This window comes from Peromyscus eremicus, chromosome 13 (genome assembly GCF_949786415.1).
Source record: "Peromyscus eremicus chromosome 13, PerEre_H2_v1, whole genome shotgun sequence".
Lineage (NCBI taxonomy): Eukaryota > Metazoa > Chordata > Mammalia > Rodentia > Cricetidae > Peromyscus > Peromyscus eremicus.
This window is the reverse complement of record NC_081429.1, coordinates 29534258-29546272: the sequence shown is the minus strand read 5'-3', so window position 1 is coordinate 29546272 and position 12015 is coordinate 29534258. Positions and strand designations below refer to the sequence as shown.

Below are 12015 nucleotides of genomic sequence, written 5' to 3'. Positions count from 1 at the left end.
AAAGTGGAACAAATTCCATCTGCTATATTAATGTAGGAGGCTACACATATAGCTATGTTTCTAAAAGTTAATTTACTAGAGGTCAGTAAATGCCTGATAATGCTAAATGAACATGACCAGACAATGGGGGTAGGGGGGATGAAGCAGCTTTCTGAGGTTCAGCAACTGCTTCCTGGTAGGTAAACTGGGGCATCATACATGGACTTAACACCCCTTGCCAGTACTATGAAAGTCTTAATTTTGACAAGGGACCACATTTTTATTCTATACTAGGTGGGTCCCACACACTTTGTGGCTGGTCCTGTTGGACTTAAAATCTAAAGAGCTGTTTGAAGAGAAGAGAGATGCCCATGGTCTTCTCGGAAGACTTACTGGTAAGCCGGGCAGTCCTGGTTCCCCGCGGTCTCCCTGCAATGACAACATTATACTGTTTTACAAGAGGAGGACAGTTTTCTAGGATACAGATGACTCAGAAAGAGAAGTTTAACAAGAATGATCTGCACTAGCTCAGGTAGGCAGCGTGTGTACTTTGTCAGTATTGAGAAAACAACCACAGAAAGGCTCCATAGAGGGGATTTCCTTCACTTTTCTCTCCTTCTACCTCCTGGAAACCAGAACAAGGTTGATGGAGTCAGTGTAGGGTGAAAAGGGCCAAGGAAAAACAACCTGAACCTGACTTCCTGAGATCCCTGAGCATGAAATCCCACCCATCTCTGAGCTTGCCCCTGTATCAGGCTATAAAAACCCACCAATTTCAAAACACCATGGAAAGCTCTGCCTACCCCACCCCAAAGAAACCCCCTATAAGCTCTGTACCCTGTTCATTTTACTGCTGCTTCTCACCATAAAAGCAGCCACCCTCCTGAACTTTTTTTTCCTTCCCAATAAATCTCTTGAGTGAGGTTTGTTGTGCAGTGTGACCTTTTCCAAGGAGCGGAACCCAGCTGTAACAATTTTCACAGAGAGCAGAGCAGAACTGTAACATTTTCCCTAGGGAAACCCTCCCCTGCAGGATAGGGAAATGCAGCTCTGCCAGAGCAGAGTTGTTACATTGGAGAAACTTTCCCTGGAGCAGAGCCACAAGCTGCTACACTTACATCAACTTTGTGGTATTCCTTGGCTCCTGACTGCCAGGATACCTTTCCATTTTAGCTGCCATGCTTACGGTGAAGATAACATAGAAGAAAGATGTAGGTTGTCCTTCTGCTCATCTCACGCTATCATCTTGATCTAAAAGTCCTGTTTCCTCACCATGTATCTATCTCTGGTCTAGTGGCTGTACAGGCCTCACTCTAGAACAGCAGTCCTCAATCTCTGGGTCACGACCCCTCTGGGGTCACATATCAGGTATTTACATTACTGTTCATAACAGTAGCAAAATGTGCAGTTATGAAGTAGCAATAAAAATAATGTTATGGTTGGGGGGGTCACCACAACATGAGGAACTGTATTAAAGGGTCGCAGCCTTAGGGAGGCTGAGAACCACAGCTCTAGAGTGACAGGAAAGGATCTAGGGGAGAGTCTCTCACTGTTGCAGCATCCAGATCTAACACTGGACTTTGAGCTGAGATTCGATTGCTTTGTGTGATGACCAGAGTGTGCACGCATGCTCCTAGACCCAGGGCCTTTCTAAACTCAAGTTATACTTACAGTACTTCAGATTTTACCCACGTTTTGCTACAGTTATTTCTGTGGGGGCTAGTTTCGCATTATTGTTCAAGCAAGGCCACCTCAGGGTTCTCAGTACCCTGCGATTCTCAGGCAAGTCCTCAAAAAACGACTACCCGGCCCAAATAACAATAGTAATGAGCCCAAGGAACCCTGAAATGAAAATGCCCTTCTAATTCTGAAGATGTAGGCAGCAAGGAAATCTACAGCCATGGAGACTAAGGTCAGCGCCTTCATATGAGAGGAACTGGGCCATCTTGTTCTGTTAGGTTGATGACAAAAATCATCAGTACATTGAGTAATATTTTGTAAGAAATCCCTGCCCGTGCATTTCCTATTGGGAACATGGTTTTGATAAACCCACGATGGCTGTAACACTCACCCGAATACCTTTAACGCCCCCTGAAATGAACACCGACCTTCCTTTTTCTCCATTTTCCCCAGGGTGACCCTGAAAGGGAAAGAGTCACTTAGGAAAAAGTGGATTGCCATTCCAATATTTTCTTTTCTATATGAAATACTAGTCACCAATAAAAAAAGCACTGTAGCCATCTCCCTGGGGTGGATCTACATCTCCCTGACTTTACCGTTCTAAGGTTTGCATACACGTCTCTCAGGCCCTCAGTTAGGGTCTGTGAAGGAAGTCCCATAGGAAGTCCCCTCACTAACGAATAGCTAGTTACTCATTCTGAGGCAGAAAGACTGCACTTTTCTCATAATATAATGCAAGGAAATGGTCTTAAAAATAAATAGTTTTGCAATTTAATTTATGCCCTCAACATAATTTTTAAGGACATTTACTTGACTCATTTCAGTATTTGTATTCAAAACAGAGCTTACATTCAAAACAGCCTTTGTAAGACTAGCTTGCAAAACTGACAGCATCTTCCACTTTGTGAAGCTGCTAGCTTGTTTAGAGAGTTTTGTTTGTTTGTTTGTTTGGTTGGTTGGTTGGTTTGTTGGTTGGTTGGTTGACTGACTGGATGACTCGCTGCCTGGCTGGCTGGCTGGCTGGTTGGCTGGTTGGTTGGTTGGTTGGTTGATTGGTTGGTTGGTTGGTTGATTGGCTGGCTGACTGACTGACTGACTGGATGATTGGCTGGCTAGCTGGCTGGCTGGCTGGCTGGCTGGTTTTCTGGTTGGTTGGTTGGTTGGTTGATTGGTTGGTTGGTTGGTTGATTGGCTGACTGACTGACTGACTGACTGACTGGATGATTGGCTGGCTAGCTGGCTGGCTGGTTGGTTGGTTGGCTGACTGGGTGGTTTTTGAGACAAGGTGTCATGATGTGGCTATAGCTTATCAGAAACATAGAGATCTGACTGCGTTAACCTCCCAAGTGCTGTGGTTAAAGGCCTATGCCACTATGTCCAACTGTTTAGAGCACTTTTAAATAGTAAATGAAATAGCTCAATGAATTCTACTCTAATTTTTCTATATAACAACTTAATATCCCAGTTAATATCTTATATGCATTAACTTGATTGTCACACAGGATGTCTGCCTTCTTCATATTATCAAGCTCTCTAAAGGAGTATAACTTTCCAAGTTGATCTCACTTGCAAGAGCAGCTGATTTTGTTTCCAGTGGGAGACCCCCATGGCTTTCTGGTAAGTTCTTGTGGGCTGCAAGAGTATATTATAGGGATTCAGCTGTGCATTGAAGCTATACTTTGACTGGCCAAGGGTCTGTCAATAGGCAAGCCATTTATTATGAATATTTGGTGTTATCCAGCCTTTAATATTTCAGCTGTCTTCTGCTATGAAATTCTTGCGTGTCCAAATATTCCCAGACCATTTGGCAAACAGTTCAGCTCCTCGGACCTGCCGAACATCTAGGTAACTAACTCCCCCACTGAGCCTAGGAGACAAGATGGTTGGAGATGCGCAGCTTTGTTTCTACATAAATGTTAGTACTATTTTTTCATTTCTTCGTGTATTTATAAGTGATGGTAAGAGAATTTTTAATGGTTTAACAAAATCCTTAAAAGGTCACTAGACAATAGTAACTTTTCCCACCAGTGGCTGAGGCTGCTTTGAGTAGCTTTAGCATTCATGGACAGTTTCACTTTACAGGCAGGGTGGTCAGAAGAACCAAAGGAGAGAATGGAACAACACTGCTTAACAAAGGGACTATTGTGACATTGCAACACTGTGGTCAGTCCTGCTTGCCATGGTTAAGCAGCCACTGAGAGTCCCTGCTCTCTGAAATGCCTGATTCAGTAGAATGATGTCTGGTCCAGCTGGAAGAGCTTGGGACACACGTGTGCATTCATCTCACTGTACTGGACCAGCAAATGGCTGAGACTAGCGCAGAGTGCTTTACTGAGAACCTTAACACCCAAGATGAGTTCTGTGTGATATCAAGAAAGGTGCCAGCCTGGACTTCCTTCTGAGTTCTGTGTTCAGACCAGTACTTCTTCAGTCTGGAGCCCAGGGATGATGAATGAAGGCAAAATGGATAGTTCTGGAAGTGCCAATAAGAAATCTTTTGGGGGATTTGAGAAGAGCTATTTAAATAGCAAAGGGAAAAGGCTGAAAGGCAGCCATACATAAAAAGTTAACTTTTTCTTAAGGGAAAGCATTTATTTACTTGTTAAAACTTTTTTCTCAATTTTTATTAGTTCTTTGAAAATTTCATATATGGCATTTTCTCCCAGGCCAGATTACGTCTGATTTTCACTTAAGTGAAAGAGGTGAGGCAGTGGGTGGTGAGAATAAAGGACTGCCCCTTGTTGAAGCTATATTTAAATACAAATTCACCCTGAAGGGTGGGAATGTAAGTTTTGGTAAACTGCCCCCACTCCTTTTTAAACTATCCAGCCTTTGTGCAGGAACTAGAGATACCTTCATGAAACCAGTTAGAGCACAACCTTTCTTAAAGCCACTCAGCCTCTTCTCGTGGCATGGAAAAGAAAATCTAGTTTACTTCCACAGCCTATGAAGCCCCTCCATATTCTGGTTCTGCCCGCCTTGCCATCCCCCGCCCCAACCACCCAGTTTGGTTCACCATGCTACAGGCAAAGCCATGTTGACTCTTCCCTAGTACAGCAAGCCGGTTCCCGCAATAGTCTTTTCTCTTAGGATCACTCTAGGCTGTGCTGACGGTGTCTTACAGGGGGGCCTCTTGGACCAGGAGCACCTCTTTCTCCTGGAAACCCTGGATCACCTCTTGAACCACTGAAGCCATCCACACCAGGTTTGCCTCTGGGTCCGGGAGGCCCCGGGTGACCCTGTGGAGGATAAAACTGTGAGCAAAATATTTCTGCAAGAAAACCCCAACACAAAGGCTGTGCAACATGGACCCCACATTGCAGAACTTAACGACTCACTTGCTTACTTGTTTCACTTTGTGAGGCTTCCTAAAAGTGCTATCTAGTAAAATTACAATTTAAAAATGTACTATGTCTAGGGTAAGTTAATTTAGCTTGTTATTCTCCAGCTTTGGAGGAGACTCCACTGCACTGTAGAGTCCCCAAGCCCCACTTTCTTCTTGCACTGGGCTTCTGTACTGTGTGACTCTCAACGCCACTTGCAAAGCTGGGACACACCAGAAAATGAGGCTTCTGTTATGGGCACACATTTCAGTCCAGAGCCCTGAGCATGACATGGTATCTAGCATCTATTTTGGATTTTTTTCTTTAATATCTTTGGAGGCTTTGTTTTTTGTGTAAAATGTTTTAGTTTGAGGATTTATTGCACAAAATTGAAGAGTAGGCAGTCTTTAAAAAACTTTTGAACTTGTTTTTTTAGGGATTTTGTTTATGAGGGTATTTCTCTCTCTCTCTCTCTCTCTCTCTCTCTCTCTCTCTCTCTCTCTCTCTCTCTCTCTCTCTCTCCTTCTCCCTCTCTCTTTTTCTTTTCTCCAAAATAGGTTCTCATTATGTAAACCAGGAGGGCTTCAAACTCATAATTCTCCTGCCTCAGCCTCCCAAGACACTCAGATGGCACATGTGTGCCATCACACTCTGCTTCACTTTAAAGCTTCTAATGACTGTTTCCTTCTTTCTTAAAAACAATGGAGAAAAATGTGGAGACACTTACAGGCACGCCATCCAAACCTGGAAATCCAGGGACACCAGTTGGACCCTATTTCAAAATATAAAACAAAGACATAAAAATGACTAGATTATTAGGTTGGCAAGTATATTCATTGGAAACTATGAACAGTTGGTGATCCCAAATCAGAAACCCTTAGCAGTCATTGTCACTTGTTTTTATACTCACTGGTCTAGACCTCAACATTTAAGAAGCATCATTTCACACCGTATGTTGTTGGGAAGGCAACTCGGCAGAACCAACCCAAACTAAATATTCAGCATGCTGTCAAACTCCAGCCCTCAGAATCCTTCCCAGGACAACAGACTCTTAATGTGAACAACAGCAATTGATGGGCTTATGTCCCTGCTTTGGCACTATACCGAGTTGCAAAAGAATTTCTTATTTTCATCAACAGAAAAGAAGCTATGGTTTTACACACAGGGTAGCATATTCCATGGTTTGTTTTTTTTTTAAGAAATAAATGTAGGTTAAGAAATTAACATAGTTTGATCTCTAAGACATATTGTTCGGGCTGGAGAGATGGCTCAGAGGTTAAGAGCACTGACTGCTCTTCCAGAAGTCCTGAGTTCAATTCCCAGCAACCACATGGTGGCTCACAACCATCTGTAATGAGATCTTGTGCCCTCTTCTGGTGTGCAAGCATACACACAGAACACTGCATACTAATTAATTAATTAATTAATTAATTAATTAATTAATTAAAAAAGACATATTGTTGTCTGAGAAATGAAAAGTTCAGCTTGGCACACGTAATACTTGGTTTGGGTAGTTTGGGAAGCACACGAACAAAGTCAGTCCTCGGTGTGTGTGCATTTACAGATTGGAGAAATGTTCTAGAAGGGCTTGTCCCTTGGGAGAGGGGCTGAGAAAAGAGCCCTATGTCTTAGTTTCTGACCAGGTGCAGTTATACAGTTTTCATGAGCCTAAGTATTATAGAGAGGTGGGTGGGCCAATTTGTCCTTTAATGAGATAATCTACTTTTCCTTCCCAGAATCCCTACCCACGGTGCAGCGGCTCACCAGGCTTCCATAGGCAGCTTCACAAAGCTGCCCACTGTCTTAAATTATTCAGAAGAGTGTGAAGTCAGCTTCCTGGATTTCTCTTCTCTAAGCATGTCTCCCCTGACACTTTAGGCTTCCCCAATGTTTTAGGCTTCCTTACTCTTTTTCTGAAGTTCTCCTGCCTATCTATCACTTGGCTGCTCGTCTGTCATGTGTCTCACCTCCATACTCCAGGCCTCTACGCCTCCATACCAGCCTTGACTCCATGGGTCTTTTTTCCCTTCCCTCCTCTACTCTCCTCTTCCAGGCAGCTGCTGAGATTTACAGCTTGCCTATCCAGGGGAGTTTTCTTTTAAATACTAATAAGATTGTCCTCAGACTTTTAAATGAACAAACGAATACACAGACCCTGAGCGCTGGAGAATGCTGAGATGTTCACTGACTCACCTTGTCTCCTTTCTCTCCTGCTGCTCCAGACAGGCCACTGTCACCTCTCAGACCCTTCTCTCCTGGAATCCCAATGGGTCCCGGCGGTCCCAAGGGCCCTATTGGTCCCTGTGGCCCCAGTGGTCCTGGTTGACCCTGAAATAGAAAGGAGAGCAAAAGAAGCCATAGTGTTTGCTCATGTAGGCACTTCCTTGTGAGTGTTAAGAATAATAAGTTGTGCTGGTTACTGTGAGGAAAGGTCATGAGGCACAACAAAACCCAATATCAGAGCTTTATTAGGAAGAAGAGGGGACAACAAAAGAACCAGGCCTTGGGAAGAAGCATGCACAGAGAGCAGAGAAAGACGGAACTAGAGATGGTGGGGGCAGGAGAGAGCAGAGAGAAGAGGAGGAGTCTGTGTCCAGCTTTTTAAGGCACAGGTGGGATTATGGAGCTATGCCATGCATGTGCAGATTGTGTGACCAGGCCGTGAGCACTGATGATGTAAGATGCAAGACTCCTTGCTTAGCTCCTGGACTGTGCATGTGCAATCACGCAGCTGTAGTGGCGGCAGAATCCTAACAGTGAGTATAGAAAACCCGAACACTAGATTTGAGCAAATTCTAATGGAAACATAAATGACTGGCTAATACAAGTAGAAGCTATGGCATTGCCTTTTTTAAGCTCTGTGATAAATTTGCATTATTGTGTGCATATATACCTGCGTGCATGTATGTGCATGCATGTGTGTATGCATAAAGGGGGACATATATATGTATATATACATGTATGTGTGTGTGTTTGCAGATACAAGTGGATTAAAGCTCTATTGTTTTCCCACTGCCAATTGCATTTGTAGGTCTTGGGATGTCTCATGAATCACAAAGCTAGAAATGCCAAACTCTTACTGCTATCAAGTAAGGAACACAGCAATGAGTGAGGGAGAGAGCACCTGGTCATTTATACACATCAAAAGGATAATGATTTTTCTGTCCTGTAGCTGCTTTTAGCTCGTTTCCCAGCCACAGTTTGGATGAAGGTTTTCTATGTTGCATTAGATCCATGCAATCCAGCTCCCTGGCTCACAACTGCCTGTAACTTCAGCTCCAGGGGACTCAGTCCCCTCTCTGACCTTTATAGCCATTTGCACTCACATGCACACACATACAGACACACAAATAAATACATTTAAATGAATATTTCATAAGAGGAATTATGAGAACAGGGATTTTATTTTATTTGTTTTTGTGGGTTAATTCTGTCCATCTCTGCACCCCTTCTGACCACAGGTTTGGCCATCCCAGCCTGGTCACCCGTTCATTCCACTGCCCTCCACCCATGCCCCTGTATAGTTGGTGATTTTGAACTTTGAAAAAAAATAATTCTATCAAAACATAATTTTGGAGGACTGGAGAGATGGCTCAGCGGTTAAGAGCACTGGCTGCTCTTCCAGAGGTCCTGAGTTCAATTCCCAGCAATCACATGGTGGCTCACAACCATCTATAATGGGATCTGGTGTCCTCTTCTGGTGTGAAGACATACATGCAGGCAAAACACTGTATATATAATAAATAAATGAAATCTTTTTTTTTTTTCAAGACAGGGTTTCTCTGTGTAGTTTTGGTGCCTGTGTCGGATCTCACTCTGTAGACCAGGCTGGCCTCGAACTCACAGAGATCCACCTGGCTCTGTCTCCCGAGTGCTATGATTAAAAGCGTGTGCCACCACCGCCCAGCAAAATCTTTTTTTATTAAAAAAAACAAAACTTAATTTTGATTGTAGAAAGATTCAGGTTTGCTTATTTATTTTTACAATAATTAACCTATGACAACAAAGAGGCTATTTGAATGGACTCAGAAATACAGCGTCAGCTTGTCCAAATGACAGTTTCAACATTCTGTCCATGTCTAGAACTGGATGTGGGTAGAAAGTATATTTGACTCAGTTGTTACATTTGATAACTTGCTTTGCTGTCTTGAGCTACAATTGTGACAGTAGACGGAGAGTTGAGTAATAAGGCTGTCACCAGTGAGTGGGTGTCTGCCACACACTGGTGGCAAAGGTGCTCAGCTTGTTTTCCTGCCATGTCTTAGCATATGTTAGATCGCGTCAGAGTTTGAAAACACTCCTCAAAATCATTCAAAGTTGAGCTGTGAGGTTTTGTGACTCTTCAAATTTTCTAAAATCCTTTAAGAAAAAGATTGTTTATAACCTCTTGCCCGCAACAACACTCATAACCACATCTTTTAAAAGTGAGCATTTTTAAATTGTTTTATTGCAGTGTGTGTATGTGTGTGTGTGTGTGTGTGTGTGTGTGTCTATGTCTGTGTGTATGTGTCTCTGTGTCTGTGTGTCTGTGCTCGTGGTGTGTATGCATGTACGCACACATATGCCACAGGAATGTGTGTAGAAGTTGGAGTCAGTTCTCCCATTCTATAATGTGGGTCCCTGGGATAGAACTCAGGTTGTCGGGCTTGAGGGTAAATGACTTAACACTGAGCCATGTCACTGCCCAGTAACTGCATGTGATGAACGAATACACTTTGGTTTTTAGACAGAACGTTTGATGAATTTCAAGACCTATCTTCTCAGATCAGATCTCTTAGATTTTTTAGAACAAATAATGGTCTCTGAGATTTACAGGGTCCTTGGAAAAAAATATTTCTTGCCAAGTGCTATCTGTATAAAACTCGGAGATACCTCAAATCAAAGTGTCAGCCCCATTTTTTTTGAGTACCTACTCTTGTGTGACACAAGAAGGAAGTACTGTGTGCCAACAATTGGAAGAGTTCTGATAGCCACATATTCCTCTAAAACCAAGGCAATAGACAGGCTTTCCCAACAGACCAGCACATAAGCATGAATGCCAGAATACCTTACCATGAGCCCTTCTACTCAGGAGAGCACCCCATTGGGAATAAGTAACAACTGAGACCCAGTCATTACCACACTTGATCCTGCTTAGATGGTGGTGCTTCAGCCATTCCCAGCCATGCAGAGGAGATGATGGGCTTAAACTGGGTCCTAGTGAAGGAGCCATCAGCAGTAATGCAAGGTGATTTACCACAATATCATTTGCCATAGCAGGAAAAACAGTCATGTGGAAATCTACTAGCCTGAGACGGGGTGAACCCATTGTGTGACTTCTCATGATGAAATAAATGCCCACAGCGTCTCACCCACCTGAGTTACTGAGTACCATGAGAACATGAAAGACAAGCAGCCGGGATGGTGGCAGGGATAAAAGAGCAAGAACGTAGCCCAGGAAGAAAGGAAACCAAATCAGTCAGTCATCTCCGTGGACAGCGAGAGGAGCCCCAGACAGGAGGGCAGTTCTCAGTCACCCTGCCTGGTGCTGAGAGAGCCAGGACAGTCCTCCCTGAGGCTGGGGTATTGACAGAGAGATGCAGATGTGGGCAGCTAAACGCCCCTGAGCAAGTGTGAGTCTGCAGTGAGGGTCAGAGGAGAATGTGCTAAATTGACAGCATTTGCAAGCAGCCATCAGAGAGAGCCATGAAGAGCCATCTTGGATGCAGAGAACACAGGGAAGACAGTGATTGAGGACCCGGGCTCAAGGTTCAGTCCCTGTGCTCAAAGCTCAAGGCCATGCTTCTCAGCTGTGTGTCCCTGAGTACATGTTTTCTTCTAAAGAGATATCATTAGCATATATTAATTATACATAATAATGGGCTTCATTGTGGCATTTCTGGACTACATCTTGAACCTCTCTCCTGCTCAGCATCTTCATCTGACAGTAGCTTAGGGCCATAAAAAAAAAAGAATAAAACCTGTAAAGTTGTTTTAGAGAGTACCTGTCATGATGAATGTTAACCACCGCTATTATATGCCATTATGACAAATGTGTAGATGACAAAGAGAAGCCCCAGCACAGTCCATCAACTGCTCCAACCCTCAAGAACCAGGACAGAGCCTTTTGCTGACTGTATTTTTACAAATGAAGGCTTCAGGAGTGGTACGTAGGCAATAGTGGGGCGGGGGAGGGGAGACACAAGCCTGGACAATTCACATTCTCCTCCTTGTGCATCTCATAGTCAGCAACTGGGGACCCTTGTAATAAAGATAAATTGCCATTTTGGTGTCCCATCAAGTCACCGATCCACAGGCATCAGTTCCAACCTTTACTACCTATCCAGACTGTGCAAATCAAAGTTATATTTTATATGTATGTCCCTTTTTCTTCATGCTTGTCCAGCCTCAACACAATGGCTCCAGTTCATGGAGAATTCCAAAAGACTGGACATTTTAAGAATTCTGATACATACCTATGTGTTACCAAGTAGCAACAATGAAGCAGAGCTATGAGACCTTGACAACATGGGCAAAGTAGATCAGTCTGGAATGGATAGTATGTGCATTTTAGACCACAACCCTAACGGAGTAATGATGACCTCAGATGACTTCCTTACCCTATGTTGATTAATCTTGTGTCTAATATTAACCTTTTAAATGAGATTAGTTAACATACGTTTAAAAGTTCCCTTGTTTATTAAATATGGAAGTCATATTTTAGTAAGTTTGAAATGATCTTTTCATCACGCAAGTCATTTGTATGTCAACTCCCCAAATGATCTTCTGTGAATACAGTACTTTACAAGAATGTGTTGTGTGGAGACACAGCCAGATGAATTCTCAAATATAAAAGGGAAACTAAAACAGAGACAGCCAATTAACTGGCCATAAATCTCTTTAATGCATTTCATTTCAGACATGCAATCCTGAATCCAGGAAGCTAATGGAACTTTGCGGAGAAAAAAGGAATGGAAATATTTAACACAGTGCTGAGACTGATAGAATTCCGTTTAGTATGCTGTGGAAACGGGTCCTGATTAGAGAAAGAACC

General features: G+C 43.2%; 1 protein-coding gene across 1 annotated transcript in view; it reads right to left on the bottom strand.

The window, feature by feature from the left end:
• Col4a4 (collagen type IV alpha 4 chain) overlaps window positions 1-12015 on the bottom strand; it is a 100796-nt gene that overhangs the window by 68627 nt on the left and 20154 nt on the right. Inside the window, exons 4-8 of the mRNA XM_059278344.1 lie at window positions 7176-7310; window positions 5710-5754; window positions 4782-4898; window positions 2051-2119; window positions 373-408 (exon numbers count right to left, since the gene is read on the bottom strand). Of these exons, the coding sequence (XP_059134327.1) occupies window positions 373-408; window positions 2051-2119; window positions 4782-4898; window positions 5710-5754; window positions 7176-7310 (402 nt within the window). The remainder of the gene's footprint in view (window positions 1-372; window positions 409-2050; window positions 2120-4781; window positions 4899-5709; window positions 5755-7175; window positions 7311-12015) is intronic.